The 24,212-nt window shown below is 41.0% G+C and overlaps 1 protein-coding gene across 1 annotated transcript in view; it reads right to left on the bottom strand.

The window, feature by feature from the left end:
• Positions 1-24,212, bottom strand: part of VAT1L (vesicle amine transport 1 like) — a 92,399-nt gene that overhangs the window by 31,986 nt on the left and 36,201 nt on the right. Inside the window, exons 5-7 of the mRNA XM_007059252.4 lie at positions 19,033-19,136; positions 17,879-17,934; positions 14,769-14,963 (exon numbers count right to left, since the gene is read on the bottom strand). Of these exons, the coding sequence (XP_007059314.2) occupies positions 14,769-14,963; positions 17,879-17,934; positions 19,033-19,136 (355 nt within the window). The remainder of the gene's footprint in view (positions 1-14,768; positions 14,964-17,878; positions 17,935-19,032; positions 19,137-24,212) is intronic.

The following is a 24,212-nucleotide window of genomic DNA, read 5'->3' as shown; positions in this document are numbered from 1 at the left end:
TGACTACCTCAGTTTATTAAGCACTAAATGCCCAATCTTCTGAGGAGCTGGCGTCTCTCCTTCATGACACACAGAGAAAAACTGGATTTCTTGAATTAAGAGTCCCTGCCAGTCTAGCCTGAACAATCGAGGTCTTTCTCTCTCAGCCAGTCAACTAATTAACAAAGAGGCGTGAGTGGAATTTTTGGACACAGAGGAAAATCCTGCATTTCATCTACAGGCTGTGTGGCTTAAAGAGAGCACATCAATGAGGCACAGCACAAGAGTCCAGCTACATGCTTGAAACTTTTAAAAGACAGTTTTAAAACACATCCTAAAGATTTTTCCTGGGTAGCTGCCTGGCCCTGTTCAGTTACAGTCCTGTTCCAATAACTGTTGTGCTGGGCTGCACAAGAAACTTGGACATGGTAATTCTTAAAAGTTCCTCTGATGGCAAATTAGTGCCACTGCAGTTCTATAGAGTGGAGAAAAAGAAATCAATAGAAGCTGATCTCTTTATCTTGGGTCCATTTGACAATTCTTTTTACAAGATGGATCTAACTGATTGTACCATATTTAATCAAGAACTATGGAAAAATCGGGATAGGAAACACAGACAGCTGCATTACCACATTGAAAGAACTGGATGAATGGATCTCAGCATGCTTGCATCAGGAGCACAAAATATGCAGTTTGTTAGTTTCCTGGCTACAGAGCATTAAAGGGCTAGCAGCCATGGGCAAGACTAGCTATTCAAAGTCCTTTCCTTTAACTTCCCCAAACACAGGGATCTGCAGTAATCTTCAGACCTCCTAATTGCATGATACGTTTACAATTATTTCCTGTAAGAGTCTTGTCCTTTTCTCCTTCTCTTTCTACTCATTCTTTCTCACTGGCACCAGCAGCAAAATTAGTGACTAGATAAGCTGCCTCTAAGGTGTGCGTCACTTATTCCATCCACCACTTGGTGTGGATCTGAGCACCAAGACACAGAACTAACTGGTAGATGTGACACCCAGGGGCCTCAGCATGGCTCAGGGAGGGGCCGCTAAAAAAGTTTAAAAGCAGTTTTCGAAGGGGGAAACGACTCCATGAAATATTTTGTTTCCTTAATTCTTGTGAATAGGTTAAATTTCATGGCACAAATAATAAAAATGAAGAGTAAAATTTAAAGTTGCTGCAGCCAGTCTCCCAACTACAGAACACTGGATACCCTCTTCCCATACCCCCAGTATTCCTGCACTTTAAGCTAAGTTTATCAGGTCTCCCTTGGTAATGCTCTCCAAAAACCAGGTCTCTCTCTGATTTTATCCAGGAGGCTGTTCTTGGGTGCTATCATCACTCTCTATTTAACACAGAGGGGAAACATGCCAATTTATTACTTAAAGATGTTTCACCTATCTTTCACCATCACATATAGTCCTCAACGAAAACCTCTCCAACGCATCATCAGTAATCTACAACCCATTCTGGACAACGATCCTTCACTTTCACAGGCCTTGGGAGGCAGGCCAGTCCTCGCCCACAGACAACCCGCCAACGTGAAGCATATTCTCACCAGCAACTACACACCGCACTATAGTAACTCTAACTCAGGAACCAATCCATGCAACAAACCTTGATGCCAACTCTGCCCACATATCTACACCATCACAGGACCTAACCAGATCAGCCACACCATCACCGGTTCATTCACCTGCACGTCCATCAATGTAATCTACGCCATCATGTACATAGCAGAGGAGCATTGCTGGCACATCAGCCAAACTGGACAGTCCCTAGGTAAAAGGATAAATGGACACAAATCAGACACTAGGAATGGCAATATACCAAAACCTGTAGGAGAACACTTCAACCTCCCTGGACACACAATAGCAGATTTAAAGGTAGCCATCCTGCAGCAAAAAAACTTCAGGACCAGACTTCAAAGAGAAACTGTTGAGCTTCAGTTCATTTGCAATTTTGACACCATCAGCTCAGGATTAAACAAAGACTATGACTGGCTAGTCAACTACAAAAGCAGTTTCTCCTCCCTCGGTGTTCACACCTCAACTGCTAGAAGAGGGCCTCATCCTCCCTGATTGAACTAACCTTGTTATCTCTAGCCTGATTCTTGCTTGCATATTTATACCTGCCTCTGGAAATTTCCACTACACACATCCGACGAAGTGGGCATTCACCCACGAAAGCTCATGCTCCAATACGTCTGTTAGTCTATAAAAAGCCATAGGACTCTTTGCTGCTTTTACAGATCCAGACTAACAACTACCCCCCCGCAGATACTCGTCACCTATCTTAGTACCCTGGCTCCTTTTGTTAAGTGTTGTTTCCTCACAGTACTTAATCAGCAGCTCACGCCATACAACAGGTTTGTTCTGATTTTCTAATGAATTACAAATTGGTCAAATTCATCGATCTCAGTTTGATCTCCTCTCGGTAATTTCATTAATTGGCAGGATAGAACTGGCTTCCCTTTCACACAGTTCATTTTTTTCAGTAGAATCTATTAGTGCTAACTGCATTATTTTTATTTTCTTCCCTATGTTTCTTGTTCTCCTTCACAGTAGCAATCCAGACCTCAAATCTGCATGCTGCTTTGATATGGCCTGCCGTAACTGGAAGCTGCTATTTCCATGGTAAACAATGGCAACCAGAAGTGACAATCAAGCACCGACCCAATAACATGTGTCACGACTCACCTCTTTCTCCAGCTTCCAATTCCTCATAGCCTCCAGAAAGGATTGTTTTCTGCCGGCTTATCTTCATAATTAATGAATCCTTAGCAGATTGCTTACCGAGTGGCTACAGGCTGTATCTTTATTAATTGGGAGAGTTTTAGTTCAGCTGATCAGTCTTCTAACCTTTCCAACCACAATATTTTAGCACAGGATCAACACTCATCAGTACAATGGACGGAATGTTTTTCAAAGCTCTGTGCACTCGCTACTTCTTCCCAAGATTTAGCTTCTTCATACACCTTCCTGAAATGCACCCAGCCTAAGACTCGATTTTCAAAGAGCATGTGACTCCCAGCATGCAACTAGAATGACAGGGCCTGATTTTCAGAATTGCTGAGACATAGCTGAGTGGCTCATCACTCAGAAAACAGAACTGGAAATCAGAGGTTTTATTCCTGACTCTTCGATTAACTTGCTGTGTGACATTAGGCAAATCGCAACCTACCTGTGCCTTCTCCACACCCATCTGGGGCAAAAAGTGCTTTAAACCCCTCCAGGTGACATGCTTTATATATGCTTAAAGTATTATTTATACATTTAGGTGCACAGCTGGCATGTGAGCGAAAACAAGTCACATTTCAGAATTCTTTCCAGCTGCTGGAATAAGGCATGTATTGATTTGGAATAATTCATGAGTTTAATTACATCCTATTTCTATAAATTATACCTCATATAGTACTTGATTGCAACTTAAAATAGGAGTTCACTAGAACATATATCCCCATCTGTATATACAGATGCAAAACTTGAACTCCTCTCCCTCTCTAAGAGCTCATCCACCACCCTGCTCTTGCAGTAACAATGACTAATGTGCAAGTGCATCATAACCACCAGGGATCTGAGGCCTTAGGGTACGTCTTCACTACCCACCAGATCGGCGTGTAGTGATAGATCTATTGGGGATCGATTTATTGCGTCTCGTCTAGACATGATAAATCGATCCCTGAATTGACACCTGTACTCCACCTTGGCAGGAGGAGTAAGCGGAGTCAACGGGGGAGCCATCACAGTCGACTCGTCGCCATGAGGACGGCCAGGTAAGTCGAACTAAGATACTTCAACTTCAGCTATGTGAATAGCTGAAGGGGTTTGAATAGGGGTTTGAACTAAGATACGCAACTTCGAATTATCTTAGTTCGACTTACCTGGCCGTCCTCATGGCAGCGAGTTGACCGCAGCGGCTCCCCCGTTGACTCCACTTACTCCTCCTGCCGAGGTGGAGTACAGGCGTCGATCTGGGGAATCGATTTATCGCATCTAGATGACGCGATAAATCGATCCCCGATCGATCACTGCCCGCTGATCCGGCAGGTAGTGAAGACGTACCCTTTAGTCTGGTTCTGCCTCATTCTTTAATATCACAACCCTATTACATCTCAGTTCAACAGCAAATGAAGCTAAAAACCAAAAACTTCTACTGGACTGTACCTTCATTTATAGTGAATCAGATAGGGGGAGCAGATGAAGCATAAATGAGGTAACATCTTTTTAGATTCAGATCTTGGTAAACCACAATAAGGGACAAAGAATGTAAAGAAAATGATTGTACAGTGAAAGTGGGGCAGGTGGGGTAGTAGAAAATTAATAAATAGTATGCATGAAAGCTGCAAGGGCTCTGTAATGAGGTGTGCAGCGTATTTTAGATGGAAGGGCTATGGGAAAATTGCCTCATTACCTTAAAGTTATTGTCTATTCTTTTAAATGTTTAACATTTGAATTTTTCAGCTAAAGTAATTAATTTTAACATTGCCTAAACATCTCTAAGAAACACTCTCTTGCCAGATCCTTTAAAATAAATAAATAAAATCACCTTACTCATGTTCTGTTTTCATCCATTTAGAATTTATGCTCATTATGCTACTGAAGTAAACTTTAAGTATAATGCAAGCTTTGTATCTATCCTCCATAAAATCTAAGAGAAATTGTTCTTTAGATGCACCTAGGATTAGGAGATTGTTTCTTGGCAGGTTATTCCCATGCTTGTGTTCTTTTTTTGTTTCTCAGTCTTCCCCCGCTCTCAACATTGCATTACCAAAACATACTCAGTTGATGGACTCTAGCTTCTTGGAGTTTTGTTGGCTTTGATATCTGCATGACATGTACCTTGTTACATTAAACAGTATCTGTATACAGATAATCAGCAGTGATTTACAGGATAAACAATGTAAATAGTCTTTGAACTGCTGATGTTTATTTTATGCAGTCATCAAAGCAAGCAGAAGGTTACACTTCAAGAAAACAGCAAGGCATCTCTCTGGCAGAACAGTGTACACCAGTGTCTCATAACTTTGGATTAGGAAACCGCTCTGCATGACCAACTGCCCATAAAGTGCCACCAGGGCAATATTCCCGGTGACAGAACAGCAGAGTCCATACTCTAGTGCTAGAGGGATGGACATTAGGAAAGGAAGCATTTATATTATAATGAATTGAAATATTTTCCTATTCTTTAAATGTAATACTGCAGTGTGATTATTTTAAATCAGGACAAGGTAAATGACTCTATTTTAATGTCTACTATACTGTAAGCAATCTGAAGAGAGACAAGTTGTGGTGAACTTTCATTTCCAGTGCTTGAAATGTTTCTTTAGTCCCTTGGCACATCTTCAAGGACAAATACAGGGCTCAAACTGCTTCTACTGAAGCCAATGGCAAAACTCTCATTGATTTCAAATGTTGGCAGGAAAGTTTCATAGTGTCCTCAGCTGGGAGGGCTGCTTCCATACAGCAGGAAGACACACCAACCACGCTGAAATATACAAGTTTTCTGTGAATCTTACTGAACTGAAGTACAAATGCTCCTCCTGATCTCACAGCTAAGACTGATGACAGACAAGAGAGAGGTTTTGTTGAAATTGTAGCCTCCTTTTTGGAGGTTTCCCTCTTTCATTATTCTACAACATCAATACAGAAGCTTTTCCCTTAGAACAGTTTTGATATCTAACTACCTGCACTGATAAGGTCATTTATGCCAGAGGATGTTTTCAGTGGAAAAGCAATGAGATTTACACCAGAGGAGTTCTTTGAAGCCATACAATACAATGTTCTCCACTCCCCATCCCACCAGTAGTTCTAGAACTCTTTCATCACTGGGACATAAAACCTGGATGCGGAGGGCAGAAGGTTGCGACTGTATGCCATTTTAGTTAGCTGGAAAGAACAAAAACCGGTGCAGACACAGGAAAGTGCATAAAAATGGGAATATACAAAACTGTTCCTTTTAAAATAAATGATGATACTAGCATGGATTCTGTAATTCTATTAAAATATCGTAAAGCATTTGTTTCAGTGCTAGGTTCTGAAAGACAGTTTGAGTCAGGATGTTTCAGGAAAAATGAACTCAATGCTGCAATAGATTCATGGAGACAACTAGGTGGCCCCATATGTTCCTTTCACCTCAAAATGATTGTAAGCATCTCCCCCCCTTATTCATAATACTCACCAGCCTCTGATGTCAGCCCCCAACGTTTCCACCTCATGGGGATAAAAGCTAAACACACAATTACTGCATTATCACTTGGTAACTAACGTGTTATGAAAGGCATTATTATTCTGTTATTTTGCAGCAACAGGTATTACCTGGAGTGAAATACAGTTAATTCAAATCAATATAGGTAGCAAGGTATCAAGAGTTACTGTACAGCACTAAATTTTCTCATGATGTTCTAGTGCTTCTATCACCTTCTTTTCTTCCTGTGCTCAGCCTAATTAAAGCCCTAAAGGTGGCAATCCTCCTTGAGAGACAATGCTTTTGTGCCCTACATTAGTAAGGGTTTCTGCTGCTATGCAAGATAAAAGTGAAAATTTCTTTAAATTTTCAGAATTTTGGTTATCCTGAGAAGACTTACACCTGACCAGAGATCTTGCTCTTCTGTTTTCCAGTAGGATTCTCTTAATTATCACATCACAGCAGAAACAAAACCCACTAATTAAGGAGGAGCAATACGCCCTGCAGTCTAAAGAGATTCACAAGGACTTACAGGTATGAAGTGTTTGAGACCTGGCTCCTCTGTACGGCCTATATTAAAAGGCAGGTCTTTTTCTACAACAGTGCAAGTAGGGAATATGTTTGGCAATTCCCAAAGATGGCAAAGATCAGTAGGGCTCTACCTATCTGGTACTTAGAAGCCAGAGGTCTCTCCTTATGGATAGAACCAGAGATGGGGAGCCAAGTGGCAAATGCTCTTCAGCCCAAGGTTTTCTTCTTGTGGAGTTCCCCACAGAGTTCTATACTGTCACCCTTTTGTTCAATGTGCATATGAAGACCTTAAGAGAGGTAGTGATGAGATATGGTCTGAAGTGTTTTCAGTGCACTTATGACACTCAGCTGTATATCACCACCTTGTCCTGGATGAAATGTGCAGTTGAGTGTCTAGGCAAGATCGGGGCGTGGAGAACAGTGAGTTAGACGAAATTCAGTTCAGGTAAAACTAAAATGTTTCAGGTGTCTTAGAGGAAGCAGCCTGAGGATTTGGCTAAGATTATATCCCACTCTGCTCCCGATTAAGGGTGTTCATCCATCTTTTGTCAGCAAAGGTCAGAAACTACACTGGTGATTTGTGGGCACTGCTGGTTAGTTTCCAGCTGCCTTCAGCAACTATAACCTAAAATGCTTTCTTTCCTTTTTGGAATCTGGTCAGGAGGTTGCCAGCTTTCCCCACAGATGCAGATTTGCTACTGTGGTCCATGTCTTTGGTAATCTTCTAGATCAATGGTCCACAGACTCGCGGGGGTTCACAGACTATACCTAAGAGGTCTGCGAAAGATTGTCATTGCCAAAGAACAGTGGTTTTCACCCTGGGGTCCACAGACTATATCTAAGATTTACAAAGGGGTCCACACCTCCATTCAAATTTTTTTAGGGGTCCACAAATGAAAAAAGGTTGTAAACCGCTGCTCTAGATGCATTCTACATGGTACAGTACTGTAAATCCATTTGGATGCTGAAGCCAGTGCAGGCCCTTTCATTAAAAGGAATGTCTCAACAGGAGCCTGTGCCACCTGAGCTGGAATTCCCTTGGTAGATAAGAAAGGGACCTGCTAGAAGGCATTCTCCATGTAAGTCCCTCACACCACATGGTCCAAAATAGCCCAAGTTTGGTGACTTTCTGGGCATACTACAAAGCAAGTTTTTTTGAGCAAGCATTTGGAGTGCTTGGAAGTGGTCCAGAGCTTTTGTGGGGTCCTGGGAGGTGGGGAGATTTCGTTTTGCAATATTTCCCTTCCTGAGTGTGGGAGGGGTTTGAAATTATTTTGTTGTTATTGCTATGGTTGGTATTTTTAATTGCTGCAGGGCATCTAGAGCCTGGAATAGGTGTCTAATGTTCTGAACAAAACATAATTTCCAAACATTGTGCCCCAGTCCATTCTTTTAAACAATAATTTCACTTATAATTTCATGCCTTTTACAGATGCTACTTTTGTAACTATGGTAAACTGCAAAATTAGCTTTCACTAGAGAGTTAAGCACATACATGATTTACTAATGTGCTGGATCTTAAGAGAACATGTTTTAGAATTTACCTTGGACGATAATCTGGAGTCATCTATGGTGTACAGCCATACTTCATAAAAGGTCAGGCAAATGCGAACTCACTTACTAAATGCTTATTGCAGACTAATCAAAATGGGGAAAAGCAACTTAATGAAACCAAATCAGAGGCTTGATCATTAGTTTCCAACAAAGACAAACATGTAGCTCAGCAAGTAACTAATTAATTGGGATTCTGATCTGAAAATTTACAGTTTACACTGGAGTGCCGTCTTGCCACACAATCAACCCTTTGCTACTACAATATTTTAAGCATGCAGCAGCAGCACATTACCTGCTCTCTTAAATACTCCACGGCATAGGCAAATAACTGCAAAATGCTTGGAGGAACTAATTCATCATTCGGCTCTGCTTAGTTAGTGGTTAATAATTCCAACTAAACTTCCATTTTACAAACCATGGGTTTTGTTAGAGTCTCTTTTGGCTAAACCTCTGGGTATAAATCATAAAATGTTGCTAATCCGAACCACTTGAGAACAGGCTTTTAACTCGGATTTATGGATGGGGATTTGCAATAAAGAATTAATCTTCATGAGTCAGCATCAACAGATATTACAGCAGTAAAAATATACTCCTACAGTCAGTGACCTAGAAACTGATTGCACTCACATCTGTATAATCTAGTGTAACTCCACTGAAGAGAGTGGAGATTTACAGATTTACAACAGTATAACTGAGATCAGAATTCAGCCCACTTTTCAACAGTTTGTTTTATTCATTTAAGCAGCCTGTATTAAGAATGCATGTTTAGACCCACATCAAAAGGGTCTTTCCCTGGCATTCTGTCTTTCCACTGACTTCAGTCGCATTTGGATCAGGCCCTAAAACTGAGGGCTTAAAACAAATGGAAAGGATTCCACCCTAGCTAGACAATGATCACAGTGGTCCCAATCCTGCTCTCACTGAAGACAGTGGAAAACCCCTCATTGATGTCAATGGGAGCAGAGTCAAGGCAAGTATGTCAGTCTAATATCCTGCAAGTCGTTTAGCAATCAACTAGAAATCACTGTATGAATTCAACCATACAATGGAGTTGTATGGAAAATACCTGCTGTAATGCACTTCACTTCCTATATGGCTAGGTTGAATTTGGAGAGAGGACGGAGGTGCACACACAATCTATTCATTTGTAGATTCATATCTGCTGAATGAAGGAAGATATAAAGACAAAGGCAGATATCGAGTAGGCAAAATGATTAAAAGTGGTACTGCAGTGGGAGATGGGAGTGTTCAGCATATCTGAAAAATCAGGCCACTTATGTGCCTGAATATAGATTTAAATAGCTGACTTGAGGGACCTAGGTTTGAAAAGTTTGGCCTCTGTTAAGAAGGAATGCACAGGGCCATGGTAGCTGAGGCTGCATTGAGTGCTTGGAACAAGATTAAAACCCCTTTACACTTCAGATGTCACCAACTGAATTTAGTTTCCAACTTGGAGAGGAGGAGCCCTTGTGGCACCTTAGAGACTAACAAAGATGAAGTGGGTTTTAGCCTATGAAAACTGATGCCCAAATAAATTTGTTAGTCTCCAAGGTGTCACAAGGACTCCTTGTTGTTTTTGCTGACACAGACTAACAATGGCGACTAGTCTTAAACTTGGAGACAGTTACTGGTCAGTGAACAAGTGAATTTTCCATGAGACTTGCGAGATTACTAAGTTTTTCCAGAGAAAACTATTCAGATCATTCACTTTTAAATTTTTGGACCAAAGAGTCCTACCTTCCCCCCCCTCTACTTATCAAGCCAGTGACCACTAACTAAGGGTTTCACTCACACATACACAGTCTCACCACAGACACAGGCCACATGTCTAATGTTACAATTAAACAGCAGGAGGAGTAATTCTCCTTATTGGTCACAATCGTCTCCATGTATGCTAGGAAAAGCCAAGCACTATGTCAATATCTACCATGAACTACCAGTCCCCTGCCCAGCCTGCCTCAAGGTCTCCTCAATTCCACCTCTGGGGAGGCAAGTCGGGGCAGTGTGCTGTCCTGATGCCCAGCCCACATGCATCCTCTTTCTCTCTCTAGGCTTCATCCTTATCACCACCATCCCTAACTCCACTGCATTTGTTTGACTTGCTCCCTATTCCGATAGCAGGCTGCTCAGATCAATAGAAAGCCCACCACCTTAAGTTTATTTCTCCCATCCTGCATGTGTATGCACCCCTGAGGCTCGTTTCACTCACAGGAGTCCTCAGGTGTTAACTTTCATTAGATCTAGGGCTTCTCTCTGGAGAACAGCAGGAGAGCTGCCAGATAAAGGAAGTATTTCCATAGTGGAGCTACAGGTATTGCTTAACCAGTAACTCTGCCTGCAAGTCAACCTTCTCCTTAGCCCCCATTGCTGTTAGAGGCTTGCCACAAGGCAGGAGGGGACAAGGATAGGTATTTTTTCCACGCCATATGAAGAACCTACAGTAAAATGAACACGTGTCCATACAAATGGTGACTAGTACTGTGCCCTCTAAGCTGCGCGTGTGTGTGTGTTCACACAGATCTGAAACCCCGCGCACATGGCGAAACACCGCGCACACAAAAATTTGCACAGAAGCACAACAATTTGCACAGAAGAAATTTTTGGTGCACACCACCTGTCAAAAATTAGAGGGAACATTGGTGACTAGTGCATAAATATACATTTTAAAATCATGACTGAGTTGAATTGAGCTTCTGAATTCAGCCTGTGAGTTCTGCATCAAGGTTACCAGTACTGATGAGAAATGAGAAGCAATCAAAATAAGTTCATGATGCATTCCAGGAAGGGCCAGATTCATGAAGTTCAGAGACCAAAAAACAAAGCAAAACAAAAAAAACCCAAACCTTTCCCATAGTCCAAGATTGATGAATCTAGGGCACTAGCTCTGGCCCATCTCCAGGTCCATCATATTGATTTTGCTCTGGAAAACTGACCTGGGTATATTTCCTAATGTTTAGAATGAAGAGTAATTCTATATAATCAATTAGAAACCCAAACATCTCAGGATCATTATATTCCTGCAGATGCCAGCCAGTAACACATTTTGTAAATTGCCTCCTAGATCATGCAAACTGAGCAGGATTGATAAATGAGCTAGATTTTGCAAGGCTGCAGTCTTGAACAGATGGATTTACATATTCCACAAACTAATGTCAGAGACATAGTTTACATACTGCCAAATGTTATATGAAATGTTACCAAACAAATGAAAGAATATTGCTTAAAGTCTCCCAGTAAATTCCCATCATGTTGACTAGAAGATTATCCTGCCACGTATAACCTTTTTTTACACTGTTTTCTCTTGGTCCAAAATTGCTTAGGCTCCTAATTGTCAGTGTTACGTGCCTCCTTATTTTAAAGCCTATATATCACAAATAAATCTACAATGAAACAGTAGCATGCTCAGTTCCATCACTTACATCCTCATGTCACTTAAGAGATTTTAAAATATTGTGCAATGCCATTTAATAAAAAACAAATCAGATTCTGCATATATCTATCAGCGTTTTATACTGCTGCTCATCAATGTTGTATCTGATCACCTTAACTAGAAAATCAATAGCAAAGTAGTCTCTGGCACTTCTCCCTTTATAGGGTCAGAACTGTGATTGAGATAGGTCTCTCCTTGGGGAGGGGTTGGGAGAGGTTTAGGAATAAAAGAGATGTTTGAAATACATGGCTTATGGCAGAGAGGTTCTCTCGAAGATGGAGGCTTTGCCTTGTTTCCCAAAGACTCTAGATTTGTCTGAGCTCCTCAGAAAGATTGTTCCATAGCTGGATCCCCTTGGCAGAAAATGCTTTGTCCCCAGATCTCACATGCTTCGTCCTGGGCCTTGTGAGCTGCACTGTCACAAAGAAGTGCTGCTGTCATGGGAGTTCATAGACTGAAATTGGGTTTTGATATAACTGGGGCTTGATCCATTAATTGCTTTGAAAATCAGGTCGTACACTGGCATAAGAAGTGGACTGGAAGCTGGTGGAGAAACTTGAAGCCTGATGTGCTCATGGCAGCCTGAGCCAGGCAGAAAGCAGGCACTGCATTCTTTACCACCTGGAGCCTGTGCGTCATCTTCGCGTTCAGCTTCAGATACAATGAATTACAGTAACCCAGCCAAGACATGACAAATGCATGGAACACTGTGGCCAGGTCTCCATCCAGGAGGAAAGGACAAAGTTTCCTAGTGAGCAGCAGGTGGAAAAAGACTTTAAGGAACTGATGCTATCTGGTCATCCCAACATAATGAAGGGAGACTTTGATGAATGGGGGCTGTGCACTGTCACTGGAAGGTGGACACCATGTCCTGGCCAGTTCTTTGAATTGTTTCCCCTTTCAAACAGTATCACTTTGGTCTGACCTGGGTTCAGCTTGAGCCAGCCGCTCTTCATCCAAGAACCAATTTCCTGTAGGCATTCTGATGGTTTCGTAATGGCAGTGGTTGCATGAGTTGAGAATGAGATATGTAGCTGAGTGTTATCAGCATACTGGCAGCAGCTAAGCCCATGTGTAGGAGTATAGGCCCACATTAGGCATGAGTGAACTATGGTTTTAAATTGAGTTTGGATGGTAGTATGAGTAACAGGCCCAAGGAATGTAATCAAAAAGAATAAAATCATGACAAGGTTGTTTGTGTTAAACTTGTAGTGACCATTGAAATATCAGAGTTATTTAAGATTGGGTTGAGGTTATCAAATTTTTTAAAAATTGGGTATCAGATGCAGTAAATTACTGGTTTGTTTAGTTTATTATAAAGAAATGCTTGGCCCAGTAGTTAGGGAGAAATATGGCAAAATGAGATAAGAAAACCTTGAAGAAAGAGCCCCAGTCATTAATCTTGTCTGCACTGGAACAGAGGATACGGTTCAGCCCTAAGCTTTCATCTGGCCCTAGCAAAAGTCCCATAACCAGCTATGACTTAACTTGGTTTTTATACAGGATTACAAACAAGGTTTTTCTGGGGGTTCTTTGTGAGAGCTTTCCTTTGCCCATCAGGAGTCATGTCATGGTGGGAAGGTGTCTCCTGAGTCTGATCCGGTTGTAAGTATTTTGGCCAATGCTTGTAACTGTTGTTGCAAGGGTACAGAACAGAGGTGTGTGCATATGCTTATATTTGTGTTTTGGATGTAACAAACATCAAGTGGCCTTTGAACTAATAAAGGAATACTCGTGTGGAAACTTAGTTGTGGTAAACCCGAATGAACTTATTATGAAAATTATTTCCAACACCCTGGCATCTCACTCTCTCTGCTAGTGGTCTGAAATAGACATTGAAGAGAAGCTGGGATAGTATGGATCTTTGTAGGTGAGGCCCTCCAGGAGGAGAAGCATTTACCCATCACCACTCTCTGAGTTCTGCTGGAGAGGAACAATTGGAGCCATTGTAGTGCTGGGCCAAGTACTCCTGCTAAGTCACATTGGTGTGTTAGCACTACCTTGTGGCCCACTGAGTCAAAGGCTGCAGAGAGATCCAGCAGTGTGAACATGAGGATCTTACCGGTGACCATAGTCTGAGGAGGGAGTCTTTTAGTGCTGCTAGAGCAGTCTCTGTGCTGTGCCCTGTCTGAACTCTGATTATGAGGCATCCAGAATTTTGGCTGATATCACACATTGATGGAGCTTGGTGGTTACTACTTTCACTGTGGATGCCGGTAATACCAGCACAATCACAGCCAACCTATGTTGCCAGTACCTTTTCAATAGCAACTATACAACTAGAATTCACATTCAACAGAGCTGGGGGAAGCAATCATTTTAGCTGTGTGTCAAACTTGGTACATTTCACAAACAAATTCAGGGCAAAATTAAATATTGAGGTGGTATTGTAATACAAATGAATAATAAAAAATGTCTGTTCAGACTGCTAAGAAGACCAGAGTTATTTTTCTAACAACATTTTAGGGACAGCAGAGTTTTCAGAAAACAGTGGCTTGGTTAAGTAGGGGTGTGTAACTATCCTATTATCAGCAGGCTAGATTGATTGCAATCCTTTAAACAGAGTTGAACAAGCAGTAGAAAAATGTGTCCCGGAATATTCATTCAAATCAGAAGATAATTCTGATCTGCCCAGATCAGCAACACTTGTGTATTCACTTTCTGCAAACATTTGAATTGTTCGACTCATCTAGCACATATATAGGCATGAAATGAGTCTCGTTGTAAAGTATTAGGCTATTCACTGAAGGCAGATTCTGAGTTGTGTTCAGCTAACATCTGCAATTCATGCTGCATTGGCTAGTTAGACAATTCATCCAATCAGGTAATAGAAAGAATACCATGTGACTATTCATCACTTCATACATTAGGAGTATTTGCACAAACCAGGAACAGATCCTCTGCAAACCAAAAATTATTCATTGTAGAAATGTGTGCATAACTCTTGATAACAAAGAAATGTGAGACTGTCAGGGTTTTGGCAAACAATTCACGCACAGAAGTAAAAGCAAAATGTGTTGGATAAGTTAAATTACTGTAAATAGTTTACTCAGTCTGATTTCATATTTCAAAATAATTATTTTCCTACCTCTTCCAGGGCCCATAATGAATCAACCAGAGGCTTGATCTTCTTCTCATTGTACAGGGTTATGAGTTTGTCCATTATACCCTTAATTAGGCCACTTCGGCCCTGTTTGAAAAGTAGATTTAGCAGAGAAAATCCAGCAATGACTTTATTCTCTTCATACAGCTTGATAGGGTTCACTTTCTCAACCTGCCACCACTGGAAAGGAACAAATGACATGAAGGTTACAAGAACAAACTAACATATAGACAAAAGGGTTCACAATGCTACAATGTATGCAAACAGTTTACATCTCGCATGGGAGAACAAACAAACATAGAATAAAGGTTCTCTGCAAACAGGACACAGCACTTGATCAAAAGCCCACTAACTTCAAGGATTTTAAGAAAAAACAAAGCAAAAATACAGAGGCACTGTTTGGCTGACAGCTCAAGGGCTAGGGTGAAGGAGAGAGGATTCATGAAATAAAAGTGTGAACAATAGCAGCAGACAGACACAGTATGAGGAAATAGCTGCACAGAAAACTGAACTGTCCAATGTAGAGTAATGGGCATAAAATACACTTGTTTGGTTTTCGTGCCCAAATTCCAAAGATTTCCAGAGCTGTCTTAGCCACAAGGTTTGCACAAAGAAATGGGGTAGACAGACATGTAGCCTGTGAAGGTCAAATGCAGGGTTTTGGTGCAAACACAGACAGCTGGGAGAATGGATAATCCTGTGACTAAGGGGCAGGACTTAGGAGTCTTGAATTCTATTTGTGGCTCTGCCACAGTCTTCCTTTGTTTCTTTAGGGAAGCCATGTAACCCCTCTGTAAAACTCCTTAGCCCTACTCCCTCCCTATAACTCATCCCACCAAACATACTATGTAAACCTTACCGCTGCTCTTGCCTCTCTGTCTAGCTCCTGCTGAAGTCTTGTACATTGAAACATTTGGGAGTTGTGTATTATCTCGAATGACATTATTTTGTCTACTGTAGCCCCAGGGCAATCTTGTAAGTGAGATCTCACATCTTAGCGAGTTTTATTCTAGTGGGCAAAATTTTAATTAAAAAAATTCTTATGGTTTTTGGTAACTTAATTTTCACAGGGTTAATTAGATTAGTGTAAAAAAGCAGTTTACATTTTTATGAACAATTCAATGCACTACTTAATATTTTGATTAAATATTCCCTTTGATTGCCTTTTCAGTTTCCAGCGGTGGCATTATTCCCTCCAGTACCATTACAAAGCAGCTATTATTGACTCATTCTGGTTTAAGACTTTGTAACATCGGCCTGGACATGTTGATCAAGGCTTTTGTTTTAGCCTATAACTTCCATACAGTTAGTTATCACACTAGCTCCAGGGAACCTGGTTTCAAGACAATTGCAATGTGCAACACACTTAGACTAAAACCTTGGTATCTGTTTATGGAACAGTATAGCCCTCCCTAGTGGATTGCATTAGTATCCTAGAACAAGTCTCATTCTCCGGGCCTCTCTTGGTTTCAGATGGAGAACCAGTAGCTCGAGGAACCAATGTAACTGTTGCTTTCTTCCAAAACCTACAGTAGCTCCTCTAGATGGGACCAGTGGGAGCCAATTTCAATTTCTACCAGGGCTGTCTACTCTACCAATTGAAAAACATGTGGTGACCTGTCTCCTTGACTTATTCACATGTGCAGCGTGAAGCTTGCCTAGTCTTAGGCTCAAAAACAAACCAAGGCAGCAACAGAGACAACAGAATAACTTAATGAACTTGTTGGTCTTGCATTTCCCAATTGTCCCCATTATGTCAAACTAGCCAGACCAGGTTGTTTCAGCACCCACAATATCTTTTTCTGTATGTTCGTATGTAGATATTTTCTTTGAAGATAATACAGATTTTAACGGTGACTGGAATTTCTTCAGACTATTTCAGGTCTATGTTTGTATCTAATTACAAGGATCTTTGCACATTTTAGCCCTTGCCACTATGTGAGATAGAGAGGTAAAGTCTCTGAGTGTCTCTTATTGGGGATTTTGATATATCCTCATTTTAGCTCCATAGAGATATCTGAAGTTAATTTCTTCTGGGAAAAAGAGTTGCTGGTATGAGGTGTTGATGAATTTTTAGCAGACAAATTGTGTGTGGTGGGTCTCTGATTAGCAGCTTGTGTCCTTGTTTCTCATATCTGAAGGAATCACTTTCTGAGCTGGTTGAACTTTTCCTTGCAAACAATTTAATGACAGATTTGGCCTTTTTTTATGTTTGTGAATTGTCTGAACAGTTTTGTTCATTACTTGTAATAGGCCAGGGAATAGTTGATTAATACTTCAGCTTTTAGTTTGTTCACATCAGTGAAAAGGATAAGACAGCACCATAAGAACATTTCAATGGGTGTCTATCCTTCAATCATGGGTTGTGATTGTAGCTTGTGTAGACACACCCAAGCTAGCATTAATCTAGTTAGTTGGGGTACCAAAACAGTGAAGCCATGGTACCACACGCTTCAGCGTGGACTGAACAAGTCCATCCAGAAACCAGGTAGTTACTCATGCACTGCTGCGGCTTCACTGCTCTGGTGTCTGAGTAAGCTAGATTAAAGCTAGCTTGGGTATGTTTACATGAGCTGTAGTCACATTCCAGTGTAGACATACCCTGTATGGCTCAATTAATTCCTAAGACTCTTCTGTACACCTGGAGATGACAGAACATAAGCTGAGCCCTGTGACCCAAGTATATCCTTGAATTCACATCACTGTACATCCACATTAGAGAAGGAAAGAACCCCCTGGGAGTACAGTTGTATAGTGGATATAACATGCTATTACCAGAAAATAAACTGATGGTTTAGTTTTGTCTAAGATATAAAATGACTTTATACAGATTATTGGCAATTCAAATATTTATTGCATACAGAGCAGACTCCTGTCTAGCTGTCATACCAAAAGAAAAACATATCAGTCCAAGCTACATTTACCACTCTTCATTTGCACTAGTGTGATGTTATATACTGGAGTTAGTAAATGATGGAATGGAGACAAATTAGGTTGGTGTTGGTAAAGATGAACTAAGCTGCTAAAAATAATGGGTTTAGGAGATAAATGCTAATAAGTGCGGTATAACAGAACCACAGGAGCACTATACTTACTGATTTTGCAAAGCTAAAGAAGCTTTTTGTTTCCCCAGTAACCATATTAGATGAACCTGAAAAAAAGAGATCACGTACATGTAAACACCCCTTATAACATGCCAACGAATGAGGCCACTTAATTGTCTGCATTAAAAAAATAAAAACATTTCTATTTGTGCTTTGGAAAAATTCTTAGTTTTTTTTTCCAAATTGCATAAGCTATAATGATGCCCTTCCTTTTATCATTGCTACAGCAATCAAAGAAGTCAAGTTGATAGCATCCTACACATTTCAGAAACAAAAGAAAGATTTCTTCATACCAAATGACAGATAAGCTTTCATTATTTCTGAGATCAGAAAAACCACCAATTCAGCCTCTCAAACAGATGTTCATAGACAAGCAGACTAGATAATATTAGGTATTTTGAGAGCAAATCTCTTCCTCCCCATTACAGTTTCCTCTCTACCACTATAGTTTAGCAGCTAGGTGGTAGCTATAACCATATAGACTTCCCCTCTCTCAGTCTTCAGAGCTATGTAGTCTCTAACTCTCCTCTCACAGAGGCTGGGGATGTTGCTGTTTCATTAGCAGTAAGTTATGTGGCACGTAGGCAGAGTTATAGGGAAGCAATTTCTATTACTAAACCCACTGAGTGGCCAGTGATACATGCTGAGGCTCTAAAATGTGAGATTTAGAAGTCTGGATTCAGCTTGCACTGCTTGGTGTCAGACCAAATGAAGCCATTCCTGATTGACTCTCTTTCTATAGTTCCATGCTTCATACTATGGTTACTTCTGCCAAACTGCTAGCTTCCTGTGGCCTGAGGAATAAGAGATCCAAAGTCGCTCCCCAAACATATCCCATCTATGTGGCCAAGTGATGTGCAACTATCTGAACCACAGAGCCATTTCCGCCTTTGAATATTTTGAAAAAACAGCTTGCTTTGTAGCAACTAGCTTCTCCTAATTTTTTAGCCTATGAATCAGATCCTCAGAGACTCTTGAATAGAAATGATTGAACGGACCAACTGTAACATGGCAGATAATTTCTTCATACTCCCCAGGGAGAATGTAGTAGCTTGGATTTTTTAAAGGGTGTCCCCATGCTGCTAGAAGAGGTTGGCAAATTGGTATTTTTGAAATAAACTTCTAATTGTTTTGTTTTTACTCACCATATAAAATGTAAGTCCCAAGTGGTTTGAGAAGACTGAGGCCTTTTCCAGTATTTTCTCCACACAGACAATCCAGAACGATATCTACTCCTTCTGCTGAGATTCTAAGACAAAAGGAGGGTAAATTTCACACTGCAACAGGACTCAAGGCTGCATTTCTTTTAAGCGGTCTACTATAGGGTTATTGTTTACATAGTACCCACAGTGTGAAAGGCAGTTTAGAGAGGAGTCGGAAGAGTTTATTATCTAATGTTAAGATTTGCAAAAGCAACTAGTGATTTTGAGCATCTCAGTTACGAAGTACACAACTGGAGCCATTTTAAGAACACCTAATTCTCCAAAAGTGCTTAGCATTCACCCTCTGAAAACCAGGCGTCTCCACTTGGGTATGCAACAATGGAGACACACAAGATCAATAGGAGTACTTGTGGCACCTTAGACTGCAAGTTCTCCTGTTCTTTTTGCGGATACAGACTAACACGGCTTCTCCTCTAAACCTGCTAAGATCAATAGTCTCTTTTGAAAAACTTGGCCTAGAGTCTCAGCCCTGCCACACACAGACATGTTAAGTAGTATCTTACTCCACAATCAATCTCATTGAAGTTAATGGGGCTATTTGTGGAGTAACATACTACTCAATGTGAGTAAAGATGTCAGAATCTGGCCTGAACTAAACATACATATGTGAGATGGGAAAGGAGTTGCGTCAAAGAAAGCCAAGTGTTTAGTAAATGATTGGTTACCTTTACACGATTTTTGTTTATTTCTTTCTTCTGGAAAAATGAATGAGGAAGAAGAGTATAGTGGAGTGGTCAGAATGCTATAGGTGGTACAGATAATTATGGAGGAAAGAGAAGTTTGGCTTAATTGAGATTCGACTGGGATAGTATATTACAGGATGATAAAAATATGTTTATCTATCTGAGCAACAGTGTTGTAACCAGAACAACTGAGGGAAAGAAGCAGAACATGAGAAGGTAGAAATTATATGTTGTTAATCTCTGGCACAGAGACTATGTGAATGGGGGGGGGAGAGAGAAAATCATTATTTAATCACTACAACTATTTTACAGGGCAAGATGGGAATCTAAAATAGGGAGGTTATGAAAATCAATCAAGAAGTGTTTATGCAGATCAGAGAGGCCTGTGAAAGACTAGAGCACGGATCATGGGAATGAACAACTGAATGTAATAACAGCATTGGTCTACTTCATAGAAGATATCGACCATGCAGCAGAAGTGCTGAGGAGTGTTTGCTCACAATACAGCCCAATCCTCTTCATGTTTCATTCAAGTCAACAGTCTCAATTCTTTTCTCACACCAGTGTAGATCAAGAGTAACTTCACTGAGGTCAATAGTTACACTAGTGGGAAGCCAGTGTGAGATGACAATCCAGTGCAAAAATGCTACTCAGGTGACTAAGGGCTGAGTCTATCCTCAGACACATGGGGATGTATTGGTGCTTATAAAAACAGCTGTTAGATGTGAATTTCTTCAGGGAAGCAAATAATTCTACATGATACACTTTGATTCATCCCCCATGCAGATTCAGAGGGAAACTTGAAATCTATAGTTTCCACACTAGAAACAAATATTACATTTGTAACTCCTGATAATGATGGCAGGCACTCACAGTTGTCATAAGAACCTAAATAAGTTAGGGTACAAAAAGATTTATAGTGCTGGTGCCAGATAGTAACTTCACTTGGAGCCAAATTGTATACAATTCACCTGTGTACATGGAAGGAATCATCCATGGGTGGGTCTCCTCTTTTTTTGTGGAGGGTGGCACAGGGTACCATCACTCCTGCCCTAGTCTCTGTGGAGACCCCTCCATGGGTTTGGGTATCCATGCATAGGCTGGTGGAATGCGTATTGTAGTAAAGAATACAGCCTTGAGCTGTATTGTCCCCTCTTCAATGTGAAAACTACTTTAAGCATTAAAGGGGCATCATGGAGGCATTCAGAGGCTCATGGGGGCGGGGGGGTCAGGGAGTTCCCAGTGGGGTTGGAGGCACCCTAGATGCATGGGGCAGAACTGGGGCATCCTGAGCTCCATTGCATCTTGCACATTAATTTGGAGGATTCAAAGGCGCGTGGAGGTGGGGTGGGGGTCAACCCCTTGCTTTATGAACAAGAGGGCAAATCCAACCACCCAGATAGAAGAATTCAAAAGAAACTCAGTGGGGAATCTTACAGAGTTTTTTACCACCTACCCAGTTTCTCTCATGTAGAGGTACAGTCTAGGCTTTAGTCATTAAAACTACAATGAAAACCACTGTGCTAACTCAGTTTTACACAGCAAACCCCACAGGGGCTGCAATTCAACAGTTTTGACCCTGTCTCCATAGATCTTAAGAGTTTTCAATTGATGGTTCAACATGGGCCTACCAGGATCCTAAAATAATTTGGCCAGCCAGTATAGATGGTTATAACAACCATGCTCTAGCCTGGATAAGAATTGTGGTTGAAGCTGAGGTTTTTTAACAGTGATCTAATGTCATACTCTAGTTTACATAACTTCCTTATCTAGCTAAATAATGCTTGTTCCAACATAGCTCAATCTATGTCCCCTGGCCCAGTCATGTTAGAATTCCATTTAGCTACAACCAAGTTTAAGAGAGAATTGTCCATTTGGTAGAAGAACAATCGACCTCCTCATCAAAGGCAATTCATACTGAATCTGAGCCCTAAAGTTTGTGCTCATTTGGGCTTTGCTGCACAGATTCGAACAGCGTACGCTCTTCAGCCTGGCAAGGGTTGAATAGCTAAATAGATCCTTCTATGGAAGGGCCTACTCAAAAATTGCAGCATACCAGAAGGAGTTGTGGGTATAAATTTGAGTGTGAATGGGTGTCACATGGCAGGGGAGGGCTGCTTCTGAATTCATCAGGCAAAATAAAAAAGGGGAAACGGGTCATTTTCTATCTCACTTCTCCTTAGATAGTATGTTTTTAAGCATCAGAACATGGACAGAATTCCGTTTTGGATTTTTGATCTATGAGGTTCCTGCACTGAGTCAAACCAAGCTTAGAGAGAAGTCAATAGGAGCCATCCACATGAATCCAAGGGCAGAATATGGCTACAATTTGTGCAGCAGAGGAGTTGAATTTTTATATGGTTCCAATAAATAACCTTGTTTGCATTCATTTCTGAACATAGCTCAGTATTTACTGGCCAAAAAACCACTCTCTTTTTTCAGGTGCAAAATATAACCCGACAACATTCGGAGCTATTTTAAGAAAAGAGAGAGAATTATTAGTTACTCTAATGGTGCCAGTAACAAAGTCTGGTTTCACATTTCTCTGCACTAACTACACCTGTGAGCTCCTGCCTCCAGTTTGACTAAAACCTGCTATTTTACTTGATAACCAAGTAAATATCCCTAATAGTTGTAAATAATTGACCAGTTCTCTTTAATTAAACAATTATGCAAACCACAGGTACATTATTCTACGATAATTATACCCTGGGGACTATCAAAGGCATAAGGTGCAGTCAACAGTTTCTACTCCCCAAAAGCAACTGTTAGCTTGTGATGACTCTACCTCTTGCAATTGCCTAACTGCAATTAGACAAAGTCGGAGAACAGAGAAAGCTTTATGACCTATAAAGAATCTTTCATTTTCCTCAGAAAAGAGAGAGAAAGACAGCTCTCAAATGTCTGCCGGAAACACATGACAAAGAGCCACAAAACATAAGACTTCTTCCCTTAGTTCTGTAACAGTTAGACACTGCTGATTTGTGTGGGCCAATAATTTCTCCAGGTGGGTAATATCTTTTTTAGCTACTGAGCTACACAGAGTTCTTCTTCAGGTCTGCTCAGCTCTGTGTGCTCAAAAACTTGTCTCTTTCACCAAACAGGCCTTGGACCAATAAAAGATATTTCCTCACCCACCTTGTCTCTCTAATATCTGGGGATTGGCACTGCTAAAACAGTGCACACAATTTTCTCTACAGTTAGGCAGTTTGATGAGCATTCATTTGTAAACACATGATACTTAACGACAGGTTTCAGAGTAGCAGCCGTGTTAGTCTGTATCCGCAAAAAGAAAAGGAGTACTTGTGGCACCTTAGAGACTAACAAATTTATTTGAGCATAAGCTTTCGTGAGCTACAGCTCACTTCATCGGATGAAGCTGTAGCTCACAAAAGCTTATGCGCAAATAAATTTGTTAGTCTCCGAGGTGCCACAAGTACTCCTTTTCTTTTTAATGATACTTAACGTACCCTTTCAGAATGTAATCAGGGCAGTGAATGTATCTTTATTGTAAACATCATCCCAGTCATTGTTACTGCAGGATTTTGATATAAAACAGGCTTTGAAGTAGAGCCACTGCACTCTGGCAACCAAGCCATCTATCTACTATGAGTCAGCAGTGTGCCCTTGTTGCCAAGAAGGCCAATGGCATTTTGGGATGTATAAGTAGGGGCATAGCGAGCAGATCGAGGGACGTGATCGTTCCCCTCTATTCGACACTGGTGAGGCCTCATCTGGAGTACTGTGTCCAGTTTTGGGCCCCACACTACAAGAAGGATGTGGATAAATTGGAAAGAGTCCAGCGAAGGGCAACAAAAATGATTAGGGGTCTAGAGCACATGACTTATGAGGAGAGGCTGAGGGAGCTGGGATTGTTTAGTCTGCAGAAGAGAAGAATGAGGGGGGATTTGATAGCTGCTTTCAACTACCTGAAAGGGGGTTCCAAAGAGGATGGCTCTAGACTGTTCTCAATGGTAGCAGATGACAGAACGAGGAGTAATGGTCTCAAGTTGCAATGGGGGAGGTTTAGATTGGATATTAGGAAAAACTTTTTCACTAAGAGGGTGGTGAAACACTGGAATGCGTTACCTAGGGAGGTGGTAGAATCTCCTTCCTTAGAGGTTTTTAAGGTCAGGCTTGACAAAGCCCTGGCTGGGATGATTTAACTGGGACTTGGTCCTGCTTTGAGCAGGGGGTTGGACTAGATGACCTTCTGGGGTCCCTTCCAACCCTGATATTCTATGATTCTATGATTCTATGATACTAGAGCAGGTCAGGAATTTTCCATCAAAATGTTTTTTCCAATGGAAAATCCAGTTTCTGCAAGATCAACGTTTTCCATTTTCTGATTTGAGACCAAACCAAAAATTCAAAATATTGGAATTTCCCATGGGATGGACATTTTGACTTTCCACAGCT

This window comes from Chelonia mydas, chromosome 12 (genome assembly GCF_015237465.2).
Source record: "Chelonia mydas isolate rCheMyd1 chromosome 12, rCheMyd1.pri.v2, whole genome shotgun sequence".
Classification (NCBI taxonomy): Eukaryota; Metazoa; Chordata; order Testudines; family Cheloniidae; genus Chelonia; species Chelonia mydas.
This window is presented reverse-complemented; position numbering and strand designations above follow the sequence as displayed.